An 18,182-nucleotide genomic window follows, 5' to 3' on the forward strand; every position below is an offset into this window, starting at 1 on the left:
TGGTTCAGTCATTAAGTGATGGGAACAGCAGATGAATTTGACTTGCTTTTCTACTCGTCTCCAGTAAAAGCTTCCGCCTAAGCTTTAGACGTAGATTGAGAGATGCATATGTATTTAGAAATGTGCCCAGGCAGCCTTAAATGCTCTGTCTAGACAAAGAGAAAGCAATTGCATTAGCATTTAGCTGGTACATCCAGGCTATTTGTTTTTATCTTTATTTGCAGAGCAGGAAAGCTTTGCTGTGTGCTCTTATTCAGCAACATCCTTCACACTCACTCAGTTACAGACATTAAGACCTGGGAGCTACCCAATGCAACCACAGTCTGGTGCCAGTCAGCAGCTCCGTCGAAGCAGTCGGCCGTTAAGCACCTTGCTCAAGGGCATCTTCAGAGGAGTTGTTGAAGGAGCAAAAAAGCATGTCTCATTCGCTTCCTGCATCCAGATTTTCCCCGCTCCCCCGGTCATGAGTGTGCCTTTTTGAATTTTTGCTTCGGGCCATATGCTCCACTAGTTCGCTAGTAACCGTTTTTCTCCCCGGTTTTTTCCACTCTGCCCATTTTCCTAATGACAAGACATCCTCACAAGTAGCAGTGTGAAAGTTTTGGTTGTCAACAACACAAACTGCAGCAGCAGGGATTTGTATGCGAGCATATGTGCGAAACCAAACTTTGTTAGAGGCATTAACTCCAGAAAATATCGTCGCTGTTCAAATTGTTTTTCTCAAACAAGTGTGTTCATTAAAGGCAAAGGTCAAAGGAAAGCTGTTAAACTCACACCTTAATCTCTACTCTGGCAGCGGCCGTCCATTTCTTGAATAATGTCAGATTGATGTGAATGATGTAAAAATCAATGCCACTCTCCAAACATAATTTTTAATAATTTTATTTTCAGTTTAACATTTACGGTTGAACTGGTTTAATAAAGAACCTCATGGCGTTGGGATTCAATCCCTGGCACCCACTCAGTCCCACACTAATAACATAGCAAGTGTCATCATGTCCACTCACAGCATCTGAGAAGTGAACAGGAGTAGACTGTTCTGCTCCACATGCAGGTGTGATCCCATCGGTCAGACTGTTACTGTGAAAATGTGGAGCGGGAGAGCGCAGGAGGTGTGAAGGCGCAGGGAGATTGTGAGTCTCGGCCATGTGTGAGTGTCATAAATTGTGATTTGTGATAATTTCAATTAAATAACTGCACTCGAATGTAAAATATTCAGTTTGTAGATATGGAGCTGCTTCTCCACTAAATAAGCAAATAAACAAGAGTGAAAGTGGGTGAGTGGGTTGGTGGGTGTTCACACCAAAGATGGCCCCGCGTTTAAAAATAAACCGAGCAACAATGCTGCATTGTTTAGGGAGGTACACGTGAAGGTGAAGTAGTTTATAATCAGAGGAAGACCGGTTTGAGTAACAGAGACTCAACAAGATTTATTAGACAACAAAACACTGCACAGTAGTTTGTAATATTAAGAGGAAGGATTTTACAACGCTGGAAAGTTATCACAGCAACGGTTTTATTCTGTAGGAATGATTTGCTGTAACGAGAAAACAGAGCTTCTGGGAAAACAGTCAGGGGCTTCATGGCAGAACTATTAAAAATACTTTTATTACCTCTAACCCTCTCTGTGATTATTTATTGTAAATGTCAGTGTAGTCTAGCACTAGATACTGGTGTTTTTATTAACAGTTAGTTGGTTTTGACAACTTTAGGATTATTAAATGATCAATCAGCACAGTAACAGAAGCAGGCCTCTAAATTATAACGTTACACTGGCTGACAATAATTGGCTTTATTAAAACACTGTGTAGGTACAAGATTCAGGACTGTCTGAAAAGAACCTGGAAACACTGGTGCGTATATGTTGTTTTCACACCTAAACAGCATTTGTCAGTTCAAGCGTGGACAGACTGTGAGGTACCAAACAAGCAACTGAGTGAGCAAATAAATATGTGTTTTTAAATCAAGGAGAGGCTGAGCAGGCGAGTGGGAACTGCACTCATTAGGTGGATGTAGCAAGTGCAAACTGAGTGAATGAGTGATTAAGCATATAAGTCAAATACGGGTGAACTGCACACAGTTGTTGAGTGCGTGAGTGAGTGAGTGAGTGAGAGAGAGAGAGAACGGGAAACACCACTGACTTTCCCAGTTACTCATTAGGTGGGTAATTAAGGCACAAAGCTTTGGCCCCAGGGCTCCACCGAGCTGCACTCTGAGCCCCAGCTGCTAATGACGCTGTCCTGGACCTCAGAGAGGTGGAGAGAGAGGGAGAGACAGACAGCGAGACATAGATCAGTCCACACAGGAGGTGCCCTCACTGCTGCTCTCCTGTTGAGAGGTGAAAAGACAGAGGGGTCGATACTGTTCACACCCTGCAGGGACGTAATGGACAGTAACAGTTCTTCTACAGTTTTCTCACCTCTGTAACCTGAATAATGAAATGTAACAAATGTTTACAACTAGATATATGATATAATAAGACGTGTTGTAATGTGTGTGTGAGCAGCTGCTTGACCAGACCTGCAGAACCAAAATCAATCAACTGAGTGTGTTACTGTCTGTATCCTGCATGGAAAAACTGACATGTTATAGTTGTAGTAGAGCTGTGCAATAAATTATATTAAAATATTTAGTCACTGTAGCTCAAAGATGAAAAAAAAAAAAAAACAAAAACAAAAACTGACTAGCTCATTTGAATGAACGCCATTCTGCATATTTTGGTTTCCTATCACTGTTCTACATGGTGTTTTGTGGCTTTTACTTTGTGTAAAGATGATTTTTCAATAGAAATGTCATATTGCAATCTATATATAACTATATCTCTAGAAGATTTTGTCCATTTTCTTCACTAAGTGCTAATATTTTTGCCATCATGCTGCTCAAAATCTAAGCAAACTGATGGATGAATAGTTGAAATCAGGATGTATACTCATGACTTTTCATCTAGCACCATCATCACTGCAGCTAAAAGAAGAGATGTGGACTCATGAGTCATGACTATATTCCCATTTTAATGTTGCAATATATCTGCAGGAAAAATGCATGATAGTGTTATATAAAAGCTAAATCAACCCCAAATATCAAAAATACACCGTGCATGTTGGTTTTGTTCATACTGGTCAGTGTTTGTCAAACTGGAGGTCTTAGTTCACCCCGTTTTCTTCCATTCACCATCACATCACTGATTCCTTGTCCTGGCTTGCTCCCCTGTCTTGACAGTGAAGAGAAGAGATGAGAGAAAAATACAGAAAATAGACTCTAACGTGTAGAGGCAGAGAAAGAGGTTAAGAGCAGAAGAGACCCTTCAAAGATTTTACTCTTCTCAACAGTGTGAGGAAAAGGTGGGGGTGGGGAGTTTAGAAAGGGGAGGCAGCAGCAGAAAGGAACAGTGGTAAAAGCCAGACAGAGACAGAGAAGGAGAGTTGACGAGAGTGAAGCCGATTCCCTGCAGAGACCAGAAGCAGAAAAATAGGCTAAATGTGCAGAGGAGAAGAGAAACTTCTCCCTCCTGTGGTTTAGGGGTGAGAGAACTCCAAGCTGAGGGAGAGGAGAGAAAATATAAAGGAGGTGGCGGTGGGGAGGACATAGCGGTTACTCGCATTTCCATTTTGAGCCTGTATGAAGGCTAATGACTCAAGGCGGGCTGCTGAGACTGAGTGAGCGTTCTGCAGGTGGTCCTCACAAGAGAGGAGAGCTCCTGAGGAGACGAAGGCCATTTTAATTGGACACTGAATAACGATATGACTACTGCACAGAGAGGATAGCGAGGTGATGCTTTCAGTTTCAAAAGGCCAATTACAGGAGACGTATGCCATATTGCTTTTATCAAGACCTTATGAAGGTGCACAGGTTAGAATTACTTTGATTTATGTTGGACGTTATTTCCGTTGAAGGAATATGCATCATGGCATTGCAGAATGATTATTTTGAAATAGGAAGCAATAAAAGAGAGATTACAATTATAAATGGGTACGATCAAGTGATGGCTTTGGCCTAGTAGTGGGAGGAACGTGTGCACATACAGTCACAGAGGTGACAAGATGCACTGTAGCTGATAGCAGTGGGCACTAATGCAATAATGTAGGAAGGTGAGTCAGACGACATGCCAAAGAAAGAGTCCAGCTATCTAATATAAAATCACACCACACAGTTGAGAGAAGTTAATAATTAGCTGGACAACAATCCATGTATTGGAAATCAATGCATGTACTTTTTTATATCAAACTGTTTGCACACTGACATAGACTTAGATAGAATGTTTTTAAGCTGAAGCTGGAGTTTTAACTCTATTTTGGTCTCCACCAAGTCTTGTCTGTGCATTTACATAAAAACTACCTGAAAAGTAAAGATGAAAATGTGAGTATGATACACAAGAGGGCAAAACAAACCAACACAATGAGCTGAAAGATGATAAAACGCTTCACAGAGCTGGACTGCAGTGCCAGTGTTTTAATTCTGTGTGTGTCCATTAGTACAAGCCACTCCTTTTACATGCACACATACATCCATTTTTTCTATAGTACTGACATTAATCATGTCACCACATTAAGGTATGGAGAATTTCTCTATTAAAAACATTTTTAATTGTTTCATACTGTAGCTTTTAGTAGGTTATTTTAGAAAATGTATTTGTTTCCAGTACAGAAAGTTCCTCTGTTTTTGTTCTAGAAAGAATTTTGTCCTGTCTCAAACTGCGTGACACTATTTTCATCTGAAACAAAATAAAAACACTCTGTCCTCTAAGATGTTGAGCTCCAGTATGAACACATCAGCTGCTAATTGAGCCATTACTATTAGCAGAAACAAACAATTCTCTAATCATGATGAGTCAAGGCAATAGCACTAAATGAGAGATGTGGTGGATAGGAGCAGCGGGATCAAAAAATCAGCTGCAGCGGGGGGATAATGTATGCCGGGTTATTTTCTCCACCATGCAAATGTGGTCGAACCATTTCTCCCAGAGGCGGCGCAGGGCGCGTGCGTGTGCAGAGCCTTGGCGCTCCAATCTTTCAGCTTATTAATTTCATATTTACTCATTTAGTTTTAAATGCGCTGAGTGATGGAAATGTGGTAGGCTGCAGCTCAGAGGTGCTTACATGGCAGATGGGTTTAAAAGGAAAGGTGAGCCGGTGTCAGAGGCAGGATTTCAATTCAAAGTTGAGGGATCTTTTTCCTTTTATTATGCATGGAAAGTGAGCACTAGCGCAGTTGACTGAGCATGATGTGTCATACTGTGCCGCCTGTTTGATAAAAAAGCTACACTTGTTTGGTTTGGGTTTAAATGCTCTACTGCAGGGTACACAGACAACATTTTCTGAGATTGGAAAACTTTTACAAATATCTTTTCCAAAGTCTTCTGGATGGTTCAAACTAACTTTGCAGGAGTCAGGTTTGATGCCTTCATATACAGCATCCATCTCCCTGGCCCACATATGTAAATATGAAATGTTTTCATATTTTGTTTCTTCTTGTGATAGTGAGAATCTTGCAATTATAGAATTGAAGATGTTGAACGTATCTAAACCCATTGAGCATCACGGTTTGTTCAGGTTGGTTTTGTGGCAACAAAACTTTTGTTTTTCTTAGAACCCATTCATGCAAGTCATCGATCCAGAATGTTAGACCACCTCTTATCTTCCACATCCTCCTCCTCCCCTCACTTTATTTTTTACCATCCCCCCTCTTCCTTTTTCTTCTTCTCCATGTAATGTTTTGTGTGATTTCAGTTCATTTTCACCACTTGGACTGGACTCCATCAGGGTTGAGTAGCAAAACACAGACAGATGCAATCAGATTTGTTAGTGTAAATATAGGTCTATTATGAAATGAAGGCTGCTGCTAATTCCAAGTGATGAGTCAGTTAAATATGCGTGTCCATGTGTGGAAGGTCAGCATGAGGGAAACAAAAACAGGACGGGTGTTCATTATTAATTCTGCCCCGTAGATGAACTCTCTAATGCATGCATATTCAAACGCGTGTTTTACATCTCCACTTGAGCTGATTGTTCACATACTCTCTCCTGCTTCACTCCATCTTTGAAGACACACATGAACATGCTGTTGTTTCCCAACAATATCTGAAGTCTACAGTATGTTTTATATAATCTCACCGGAGCTTTCAGTCATACGTAATGATCTTCACCAGATGCAGTTGGACATTTACATGTTTGTCTGAATGTTTCAAGAACTTGAGATTCAAAGTTCACTCGCTCTTTATCTTGGAAACACCATCAACTGCTCATTAAGATAATCAAAAGCTCTCTGACAGCTACTAAATCAACCTTGCGACGAGAGAGTTTCTGCCTCTTAAAGTCAAGAATGCACTAGACCTAACTCCATCATTAGTTTAATTCTCAAAGGCACGATTCTGTTTAATCTAAAAGTCTTCACAATAGTAATCAGCAGATCTTGTGTTAGTCATGTTAAATAGCTGTAATGTTGGAGTTCACAGTAAATCTGATGGACTTTGATGCACAAAAGTCTTGATACGCCACTCCTGACCTATTCTCCACAACAAACAGCAAGGAGCTCTCTGTGCGTCTTTCTATTAGCCTGAAGACACAGCCACACTATCACCCCCCCCCTTCATACATTCATACAGTACATACATTCCCCACAGTATTGTTTCCTCGTCTGTGTTTAATGGCAGTGTCTGTTTGACGTCTCTGAACTAACACAATTTTGCAGAAAACCAATTTGTTGGTTGTCAGCTAGAAGCCCCGTTTTTTTTTTTCTCAGTATTTGTCACGAAGTGATTTGTTCCTGTGAGTTTAGGGCTCTTCTGTGTTGATATGTGTGAGAATTTTCTTCCAGGGCAAACAAAAAGACGGAGTGAAGTAATTGGCTGCCAGTTCGCCATGTAAGGTTTACCAGATTGCCTCTCTGATCGACCACAGACTCCTTCAAAGGCCTAAATATTTGCACTATAAAACATCACAACATCATAAAACATCACAGCGCTGACACCGGCACTTATATGGCAGCTAATTTGCTCTCATCTGCGCAAACAAAGCGATTCTCCTTGGATAACACGATCTTAACGCAGAGTAAACAGCCTTCCAACAGCAAGAGATTCAGAGGAACGGAGCACTGGGTAACACTTTGCTCTGGGGACAGCATGATAAATAAAATTAGGTCTGATAAATAAATGTAGAGCCTGTGTATTTAAAGGCCTCTGGATGAGATTATTAGCAGCTCACACAGTGATTAAAGCCAACTTAAGAAGTCGCCAGTGGCTGTGTTCCCACTTCCTAATTGAAACCATTCCTTATTTACTCATCTCAAGTAAGGGGATCAGAGAGCAAGCAAAGATGGTTTCGTTTTCCATTTAACATCTACTGCCTTGTGGACCATACACACACGTAATAGCATCCCTTTGGGGAAAGGACAGGTTGCTTACGTCTCGCCAAAATGTAGAGGAAAGAAACAGAAAAATCGCAGATCACATGAGGATTAATTCCAATTCTACAGGCAGCCAGTGGTGGAGGATGGATGAAGGAAGAAGAATAATGTGTTTCCCCACTTCATGATGGTGGCCTATTTCTTTGTGTTAATTCCTCCACGCCTTTTAACTTCTAAAGCTCTCGCATTGTGGCGCAGTAGGACAGAGTGTGATTGAGAAATTTGGAGAAGTATTTTTAGCCAAAGCACTCATTGGCCCTGAGGGGACAGCATATGATCACACACACACACACACACATACACACACACACACTTCTTCTGCTTCTTTAGTGGTTTCACAATGAATCGCTGGATTTGTGCCCAGAGGGATGCCAAAGGATCCAAACTGAATCAGCTCTCTATCTACATCACAGGAGCTGTTTCCTCACCGTACCCGCTGACTTATTCCAGAAAACCCCTCTTCTTCTGTTGCAGTCACGGTGATGTAGTTTAGCGCTCTGAAACCATGCCACATCACTGCGTTGTCAGTTTGCATGGAAATGAACAATGTCACATGTATGAGCTACAGTGGAATTCGTCCTCCAGAGGAAGCTGATTGTAGAATAAAAGATTCTTTGCCAAGGGATTAAAACGATCTTGTTGCTAAATAAACAATTACAGATAATATAATTACACAAATCAGATTAGATACTGTACAAGTTGATGATGTTTTTCTCAAGAAACGTTAAAGCAAAAACATTTCTAGTGCAAATCAACTGAAGTAAGAAGCAGACTGCATGTAGTTCAGTGGTTAGTGCAGTTGTCTATGAACCCCAGCGTTAGTGTTTCGATCTCATGGTCACATGCTGAGTTGTCATTATTACTTACTAAATGACTTACTAATGCATTGAGACATGTTCTCATGTTACTATCTCAGGAGGTTGTTATTTAAATTGTTCATGTTCACTGGCCAAATGTAATTAATTACACAGATGTGATGAAGAACTGATTAGTAGGAAGCAGACATATTAACAAGACTTCCACTATGAGACGCTCAGCATGTGTGAGCGTGTTCTGCCAGGACTTTAAATGTGAAATGACTGACTGAACGTTACGAGTTTGGCTCCAGGTGCCCTCGCGTCGTACTGTGGGAAAACAACAACAACCACCACACAAACAGGAACCATTTTACACAACTTTAAATTATATTTGCCACCAATTAAGTTTAGCTTGTGCATCATTATATCTGCTGCATATACAGTCCATTATACCTACTGTACCATCTTGCAGTCATTTTAATTAAAGCTGATAAGAAAGATGAGACCAGTACCTTTTCCAGCCTACACTGCTCTTGTTGTAGTGCTCCTGATGCTACCTTAGTCTAAACACACAAAAAACAGCAGCGTCGTCTTGTCAGCCAGCTTTGCTCACACTCGCCCTCTGTTTGACCTCCCATTGAACTTCTATACTTTGACTTTTCCCATGGATCTGAACCTCTCCTCTGTATAGTCTCATTGACTCTAATTAGCCATAGCAGCATTTCCCACGTCTTGTGACAGCTCATACAGACAACCAGACCTCCTCTCCTTTTCGCCCTCCCTCCCTCTGCTCCGCTCCCCGGTCTCTCATTCTGCATCCAGTTCTTTGTCTTGGCGCTCTCCCACGCGCCCCAGCTGTTTGGCCTGCAGTAAATGTCGCTCGTGCAGAGCACCGTTAGGATCCCAGACGTTATGCATCCGGAGCCAAGTGTCGTCTCGATCATAGATTGAAAGTAACTTTTCCTCTCTTCTGTTTCAACTTCTTGTCGTTTCATGCTCCGTCTTTCCTGTCCACACTCCTCTCCTCTCCTTCCTGTTATTAGACTTGTTATTTTCTATACTAATAGCTCCTATTGCTGAACCTGAACCCCTCTCTTTCCACACTCATTACCATACACGCTGATTGGCCCATGTTGCCTGACAGAAGCTGTGTGTGGTTTGTTGTAACACAGCTGGTTGCTCCCTGAACAGGGCCATCACCAGCGGCTGTCTGCTGCAGGTTCTCCCCTGGAGAAGTGGCTGGGAGAAAATAAATCTGAGAAACAGCTTTGCACAGCAAATCTGTCCCTAACTTTCTTCTTTTTTTAATAGTCAGCCGCTCACTGATTACTACTCATTAATGTCAGGCCCCTGTCCGCTCTACTGGACAGTTAAGTTGAGCTGAGAGAAAATCAAAGTAAGTGTCAGAATAAAGAGAATTGCTGTGATACAGTGCCTAAGCAATCAACTCTGATTGGATTTTGATCCACTCTTATTAACTCCCAGATTGAGGGGATGGAGTGAAAAGTGTGATGCTAATTGCCAAAACAAACTGAGAATGACTCTAAAATCAGTGTTGGTATCTGAATTGCAAATTTTCTTTTTTTTTTTTCTTCCCAAGGCAATTTTCATTCTGTCAACTGCTGTGGTGCCTCTTCATCTCTGTGGGGCATTGTCTTTATAACGTGTGCAGTTAGGTAAGGCTTGAATGAGGACCTCATACATGAATTAAACACACAGCATCAAAACGAGGTGAACTGCTGTGAAAAAGAAACGTCTGACGTTATTTCCATAGTGTGACAGATATAATGCAAGTAATAAGAACAGCAGTAGAAAAATATCTCGGGTGGTTTCCTTTTGTCAGTTTACTTTAGAATCATCTGAAACTAGGGTGACTAAATGCTAAACTGCTTTTAGGTCTCAAATGAAGATGCAGGCGGTGCTTTCAGAAAGTAAAAGACTTTTAACAGAAGCTAAGAAAACACTAGGTACCAGGACAGCAGTGTTTATATGTACTGGGGCCAAATCAGGGAACAAGTGACAGGTGTGAAGCAACACGTTCAATAAGGTTCAGGTGTGCAGAGTAAGATCAGGTGATGAGGTCCAGAAAGGACTGTGGAAATCCAGGGGTCAAGGAAAGTGCTGTGAATCTGAATGACTTGTTACAGTCTAAACCACATTTTTGTGTATTTTTCTGAGAAAATGAAAAATCATTGCTTTGACAAAAGCTATTGTTTTACAGACTCTTTTGTCTGTCAGACTCGATTTGTTTAGAATCAACAGAAGATCAACTGCATGACGAACATGAGCAGTGGCTGAAATACAGAGAACAAGCTTCATAAACAAAATTCCAAAGTCATAGTCCTGCTTGGTCTGTTTGACAAGGAAAATTATACTGTAAACTTCCCACTGAACCTTATCCAGAAAGTTCAGTGGGAAAACAGCACGTTGGTCATCTCATCAGCACGTTGGTCATCAGAAGCACAAATAAATCCAACAACATGAAAAAATAAAGATCACGTTACAAATTGTTGTGTCTCATACATTCTCTCTCTGTTGGTGTCTCTTAGGTGGGACGTCCACGCTGCGTCTGTCGTCGGTGCGGGAACTGCCAGGTCAGCTGCAGGAACTGTACCAGCAGGGATTTGTTCTGGCAGCTGTCCACCCGTTCATTCACCCTTGTGGTCCAGAGTCCAACAGCCCACAGCACCAGCTTTACCGAGCCATACTGGTTCGAGTTACTGATGGGTAAGAGCAAGACACAAGTGATATTTGCTTATGATGAGTAGTTTACTCTTATAGGAAAATATGTAAAGAACGAAACTGTCAGAACAATAGTTTCTATCCAGCTAATGGAAGCTCAAGTGTCCACTTTTAGTTCCTGTAGTTCAGCAACAGTGTTTGCAAAAGGTGGTGACAATGAAAGGAAGAGAATTCTAGTTAAAAGAAATGTATTTCATTAAGCATTGCAGCAATCATCGTTTGGAGGGCCTCAGACATCACATGCAACACCCTTAGGAATAAAACCTTTGTTATGATAAAATGATGCAGCCATTATAGACACTTAAGAAAACATGCTGCGATTACTAATGTACTTTAATGCATAAAAACACTTGGTGGGAATGAGATTTTGCTTCATCATAACGTGTTCAATGGTGCAAATATGATATGCTGGGTAGTAACTGACATTATGACTGATGTAACGATTGTACATGTTTACAGGAAGTTACAGAAACTCTATACATTTCTGTGTGAAGCACAGTAGAAGAATAATTTACATCAGCACAAAACAAGAGAGGTGTATGTTACATTTTACATCAGTCATACATCCTTCACATGTGGCTTCAGCATCTGCATCAGTGCATCACACAACATGTGTTTGTGGCTCAGCAAGCTGCCATGTGGGCTCGCTGCGTTTGGATGTGAGTCAGCTATAATCTCAGTTCTCCATCTCCAGCCAACCTCTTTCAGTGCTCCAGCCAAAACCAGCTGCATGGCCCAATGTCACCACCGCCCCCTACATTTGCCCTCCAGCCCTGTGCCCAAGCCCCACTGTCCTGGGAACTGTGGGGGTGGGAGGGGCACAGTGGTCGCTCCAAGCATGGTTGAAGGGCATAAAAGAGCAGTGATGAGCGATGGAGGGTCGCCTTTTGTCTGGTCCAAATTGAAGGGCCTGGGTTTGAGGAGGACTTGAGGCTTGGCTTTTGGAAATATTCACTCCTAGTTCTGAATGCGTTTGACAGCCCCTGGGGTCATGAAACCTGAGCTTATTCAGGACCACATTCTGCAAAGTCAGTTCAAGTAAAAACATGACAATCAAAAAGGCTGAAGCAGAGGAGAAGGTTTTTTTGTGTTCCTGGCAGCAGTGACGTGCAGACAGGCAGAGTTCAGCAGCTGAAGCCCCAGTGGCTGCTCTGTCTGGCTCTGAAGCCCAGCGAACATCCAGGCATGTTTACCGAAACACTGTTCCCTGGCTGCAGGGCATGGATATGTGTGTCTGCTGTTTATGAATGTGTGCGTGAGTATCTCACTCCATCCTAAAGAGGATAGAAATCCAGCTCTTGAACCTTTTCACCTCTTCTTCAGAGTGTTTTATTAGATTCACATACTAACTCCTGCTGTGTTTACGTTTGCCCCTGTGTGCATGTGGCTTTGTATGAATGTCTGTGTGTGTGAGACATTGTTCTGGGGAAATTTCCTGAATCCACTCATGACTTAAAACACATTTCTAAATGTTGACAAGCCATTCTTGTAATTTCTTTACTGCTGAGCATAAAACGCAACACCACTGCTACTAATCTACATTGCCATTTCAGTCATTCAGCTAATGCTATCACCCACAGCGACAGTGCAATAACTGCAAAAAAACAAAAAACAATACTCAATATTACGATCAGCCAAGAGTAAGGAGTGTAATAATCAGAGCCGCTGTGCCCCGACAGTTCAGCTGCAACCACACAGCGATCACGTAAGAGAAAACGACACAAAAGACAGGGTTTTATTGTTGTTGCTTTCAGAAGAAATAATGAAAAGAGGATCAGGGATGTAATTCAGAAGGGAAAAGATGGATGACAAGAGGGAATTTAGACGAATTTAGGATAAAATAAAACAAGATGAGACTTTGTTGAGCCTCCCAGGAGAGTAAAATGTAAGGATTCAAAGTAGAAGAAGAAAACTTTAGTACGAGCAAATTAAGCAACAAATGAAAAACGGATAAAAAGGTAAAAATGAACAAATACAAAGAAAAGCAATTAATTGGTTTGTGCAAATGTATGCTGATGATAATTTAATTCTGTAGGTAGAGTGTGAGTGTGAGGAAATTGTGTCCTGAGGAAAATGTGTTTTCAAGTTAGCGCCGACTGTCTAATGTGTTTCCTTTTCCCACATCCCTGCTGGTGTTTGTTGGAGATATTGTATCAGGACTAGTTTTTTCCCTTCAGAAGAAACCGCCTGCTACTTTTTCTCTGTCATATAAGAAAACAACATCCACAGTTTGTGACAATTCAACGCCGGCAAAGATGACAACTTAATTTTAGCTTGTCAAACTTTTTGTTTTATCATTATTTACTGTAATTTTGCCAGAGCTGAGTGGTGCGAGGCCTGCTTACTATCAATCACATGACAGCTGCAAGAAGAAACTGACGTCCGTCACACATGTAAAGAAGATCTAAACCCTTTTTGTACAGTCTTACCCAACGTGTGAAGCATCTTTGTTCACTCGGACAGCACTCATTATTAAGGTTTATTGTTAAAAATGGAAATATTGAAAGAGTATTTGCTATTACATCAGAAGGTGGACAGAAACCAGCCTCATATGTCTCCGCCATGGTTAAATCCTGGTTCAATTTGAGCAACTTAAGCTATTATTTAGAGAAAGACTGAAGTTATGAATAAAAGAAACCAGGACTGATTGTTGGGATCCAAAGTCAAACCATCTGTCCTGAACTCTTCCTGAAGATTGCTCTGTGGCATTTTCTAAAAGTCACACTCCTCCTGCCTTTGTTTCTGAACAACAAATCATTGGTGACAGACCTACAAGAGGTCACATGTGAGGAAAACATAAAGAGGTTGTTCACAGTGTTTGAACAAAGTTAAGTGTTGGGCAGACTCTTCTTTAAAAATGATGGGCAAGCGGTGAGTTCAAAAGTAAAATGCAAATCAGTGCATGTTTTCATCAGCTGCCTTTATGCAAATATATTCAAGAGGGTAAATCGGGGATATGACAACATTACATAATAAGGCAAAAATAACCTTCACACATCCCAGTTTTCGCTGTTGCACTACACTGAAAATCAGGCAGTCGTGTTGTTTTTCTGTGAATGAATTAGTGTTTTCTGACCCACATGGACAAAAACATTAGATGAGATTTCAACAACAGCCACTGACTTTCTTGCACTTTTTCAATTCTTTATCTTTTAAGCTTTCTGCTGGAGTGAATGCATTTAAATGTGAGTGACAGTATAACATGAATATTTTGACGACAGCAGGAGAAGCTCTAGCATCAAGTTGTATTATAAGAAGTATAACACTGCTGATTAGAACGTTTGTCATTTCTTCTGAAGCTGATTTCTTCCAAAATTGACCCCAAATCTAAAAGTAAAATGATTTGAACTGTTAAATGTTTCTAAAATATAAATTTGAAACAAGCTTGAGCTCATTTTAATGACTCACATAATTTTAAACCCCATGATTTGATGTTTCACTTACTATTATCAATGCATAAAATGAACATGACTTGTGGATGTCTAATAAAAATCTTCTCTTTGCGACTCATAAAAACAGGCGACTGGACCACAGCTATTGCAGAGTGAAAACAAGCCAGCCATGTTTTAGAAGGTCATAAAATGCATGGTACCTTGCAGTACCTGCCCTTCCATCCTGCCGATTGTGTCCATTAGTAATCACCTTCCAAGCTGTTGTTTAAAACACCTCATGTTCGCTTTCAGCATGCACAGACATTCAACAGTCCAAACACTCTTTAGCTCTTTGCTCCTACAAAACCAGACAACAGAAATATCGATTGTGTATGAAAAGGCCACAGCTGAATGGACTGCATCTTTCTTTCTTTCTTTCTTTCTTTTTTGTTTTTTCTAAAAAGGACATGCTTGTCTTGCTATGAGGAAAAAGACACCATGAGGGGGGAGGAAGGAAGAAAAGAAAATCACAGCTGGATAAAGACAGGAAGACGGGAGGTGGCTGAATGGGGTAAAAAAAAAAGGGAAACAGAGAGATATAAAGTGAAAAGGGCAGAGAAATCTACCATACTTTGATGGCCCCGACTGAAAGCAGGGCCCAGGCTTTATCTCCTGTGTCTGTCACCGTGGAGACAGCTGCTCACATCAGCACCAGCCCGGGGGAATCCAAGTTTCCACTGGGGAAAAATGAGGGGAGAGAAACCCCAAACGCTGAGCGTCTCCTCTCATGTGACTTTTCGCAGTCAGACTACGCAGAATCAAAAGAAGGCGACAGGGAGGCAGGGGGTTTCAAGGTGGGGGTTTTAAACTGAAAGCACAACAGCGTGCAGCCATTCACTCCTTTGTCACTCTCAAAACGGTCAGGGAAGAGGAGCTGACTGGTTAACAGCAGTTGTACATGCACCTTTATTTAGCATCCACACTATGTGGACACAGTCCCAGTCAAGTCTCTACAGTATTAGCCGTGTGACAAGCTCCCAAGCTTATCATGGAGGGGGTGACGTTGCACTAGTCCACTCGCAGTCAGGAACTACACAGAGGTTGTGTACATGTACTGTCGCCTGACTGACATATCTGGTTAAGTGGGTTGGAACTTTAGAAACCTTAGACAGTAATTTGTCACAGGTGGCGTCCGCCCCCTGTTTCAACTTGCCGCAGGAAAGAAGAAGGAAAAAAAAAAAAACGTGCAATGCAGACAAAATGGATTGGACCGTTTGGAAATTTAAAATGTCAACTGTCAGATTTCCCAGTGTTCAATTTGGGTGGGATGGAATAGGGTTACAGTTCAGCAGATAACGTCTGATGGGATATATTCATCATTATTGGGTAATTGCAAGGAGCTTCCGTGTGCTCAGGCAGCAAAAGAGAGGGACTGAAACTGAGAGATGAGTTGAGAGGTAGGACGGAGGGTGGACAGTGTGAGCAAGAGGAAAAAGAGGAAAAGGAAGCAGCACACACGAAAAACCATTACAGGGGATTCACTCTGGTGAAATGATTCTGAAATGTGTGAAAATCTGACATTAGAAGAAGTGTGCTATATTATTAAAGCTCCACCGGCAGAGTGCTGAACACAGGTTCAGATGCTCCCTGACTGTGTCGTCATAGCAATAGATGAGCAATGAGAGACGGAGGTGGGTGAGAGGTCTGACACGACTTTGTTTCTAATGCAAAAGGAGCAGAAGCGAATTCACATTTCCACTCATATTCACTGACTACGCTGTGAAAATGGTTTTATTCAGCCTTCACTTCCTTTCTGTGGCATGACAGTAAGTGCAATTCAACTCCACTCAAGCAATTTTCTGAACCAGGTGACATTAAAGTAATAATTTCAAACATTTGAATTGAATTCATACTTTGATAGTTTCAGGCCATGATTGCTTTAAGCAATATACTGTATGACCGGATGTGACTTAACGTTTCAGCTACACTACAGCTCCCCCGTGAAATATGGTCCTGTGCCAACCATGCGAAGCAGTTATGGATTTAAACATGGTGATAAAGTAGATCGTCAGATAGGTCATTTTCACAGAATGTTCACAGGTTAACTGACAATCCAACTTCCTGGAAAAACCAGAGACCTAAACCTGTCCTAAACAAAACAATCCCACTTGTATTTGAGGTAGTTTCAGTAGTTAACTACACAAAAACTCTAAAAAAGAATTTAACTACTTGAAACAAAGAGCTTGATGGCTACTGTGAATGTCCCCAGTCTGGGTCCGGTGGTGATATTCATGAATTCCAGACAATGTATACTGGTTTGGTGATTTTGGTGATTCCCTAACGTTTGATTTGCTCCATCATCAAATTGAACTTTCACTTTCTCCTGTAAAACGAAAAGCAGTCTCATCAACCACAGCTGTACTTGGTATTTAGAGCTAATTAGCAAATATGGGAGTGATAGGCTGCTAGACTACAACTGTGAACATGCTAAACATTATACCTCATTTCTGAATCCTGTCCTAGTTTCAGGTATTGAGTCTGCAGCTCTGGAAGGAGAGGTGACAGTGACTGCGCTTTGGCAGAAAATCTATTAACAGAAACACCACAGAATCATTGGTACATATTGTGCCAATTGTCTAATCAAAGAGAGCTGAGAAAAGCTCAGTACAATTAACAAACAAACTGACATCCACTGTAAAACGACACGTCAACACAAGCTCCTTTCGTACCTCAGTGAGCACAGTGTAACTGGATACCACACATTTAGAAATGATGTAGCCGCTACACGGCTAAAACAAATCCCAGAGCAAACCACTCTCAGGTAATACACAATTAGTTACCATGTGAACGTTCAGCTCCAGCGGGAGTGATTAGTCCAACACAGATGTTCTATGGCGAGACAACGCATGTGACCCATCTGTGGGCAGACAAGAGGAAAAGGAGTTTAGCAGGTGCACTCACCCAGGAGGGAACTCCAGGTAGGTGGGCGAGCAGGCAGGCAAGCATTTGACACCCGTCTAACCACATGAGGCCTTGGAAGTTGACAGCCGGTGCTGCACGCTGCATGAAAAGTCACTGTTTCACACAGAGAAGATGGACTGCAGGTGATACAGGTGCTATTTTTAACCCGAGGTCCCAAGTGCACCGTTTCAATTGTTGTCGTGAACCACCTCTCTGTTCCCTCCCTCTCTGCTGTTCTGCCCAAAGAAGCCTCCTTCCATTCGCTCCAATAAATTATTTTCTGTTTAACCAGGTAAAGATCATGTTGAGGTTAAAAAAACTCTTTTTTTAATTCATATCTGATCAGCAGGTATTTGCCATGTAAGGGAGATCTCATCAGTTGTCTCTTGTTTGTATTATTTTTGACCCTGTTGCAACACTTGCATCTTTAGCTGATGCAACTTCTTCTTGTTGTTTTTAATCATTGATAATCTGCAAATCTCCTCCTTTACTCTCCTGTTTAAAAAATGCATGTGCACTATGTGCTTCTGAGATTTTATTAATTTAATGATATAGACCATAGAGTCAATAATGGCCTTAAATGCAACTAAAGAAACCAGATTATTCGGTTCAATTTCCTTCTGCAATTTATTTCAGGTGGCTTCATTCCCCTCTCAGTCCTAACATTAGGAGCAAACAGCGGATAGTCAATAGTAAAGATGAAATCACAAGGATATTAGGAAAGTTTATCTAGTGTGGGTCATAAAAAAAGACTGTGGAATAAAAATGGATGAGTAAGTTGTTTGTTAGACGTTTTAATGCACGATGATAAACAACAGTCCAACGTACCGAACCAATTTTTTAACAAAGATTTCAACATGATGCTTTATCAAGGTGCACTTCAAGGTATTTGTAAAAAAGGAACAAAAGA

At 41.3% G+C, this 18,182-nt stretch overlaps 1 protein-coding gene across 2 annotated transcripts in view; it reads left to right on the top strand.

Annotated features, from left to right (window-relative positions):
• LOC113169758 (raftlin) overlaps window positions 1-18,182 on the top strand; it is a 79,678-nt gene that overhangs the window by 23,642 nt on the left and 37,854 nt on the right. For both annotated transcript variants that reach the window (XM_026371434.1, XM_026371435.1), the window contains exon 3: window positions 10,748-10,925. In XM_026371434.1, coding sequence (XP_026227219.1) covers window positions 10,748-10,925 — 178 coding nt within the window. The remainder of the gene's footprint in view (window positions 1-10,747; window positions 10,926-18,182) is intronic.

The sequence above is a fragment of the Anabas testudineus genome, chromosome 16 (assembly GCF_900324465.2).
Source record: "Anabas testudineus chromosome 16, fAnaTes1.2, whole genome shotgun sequence".
NCBI classification, from domain to species: domain Eukaryota; kingdom Metazoa; phylum Chordata; class Actinopteri; order Anabantiformes; family Anabantidae; genus Anabas; species Anabas testudineus.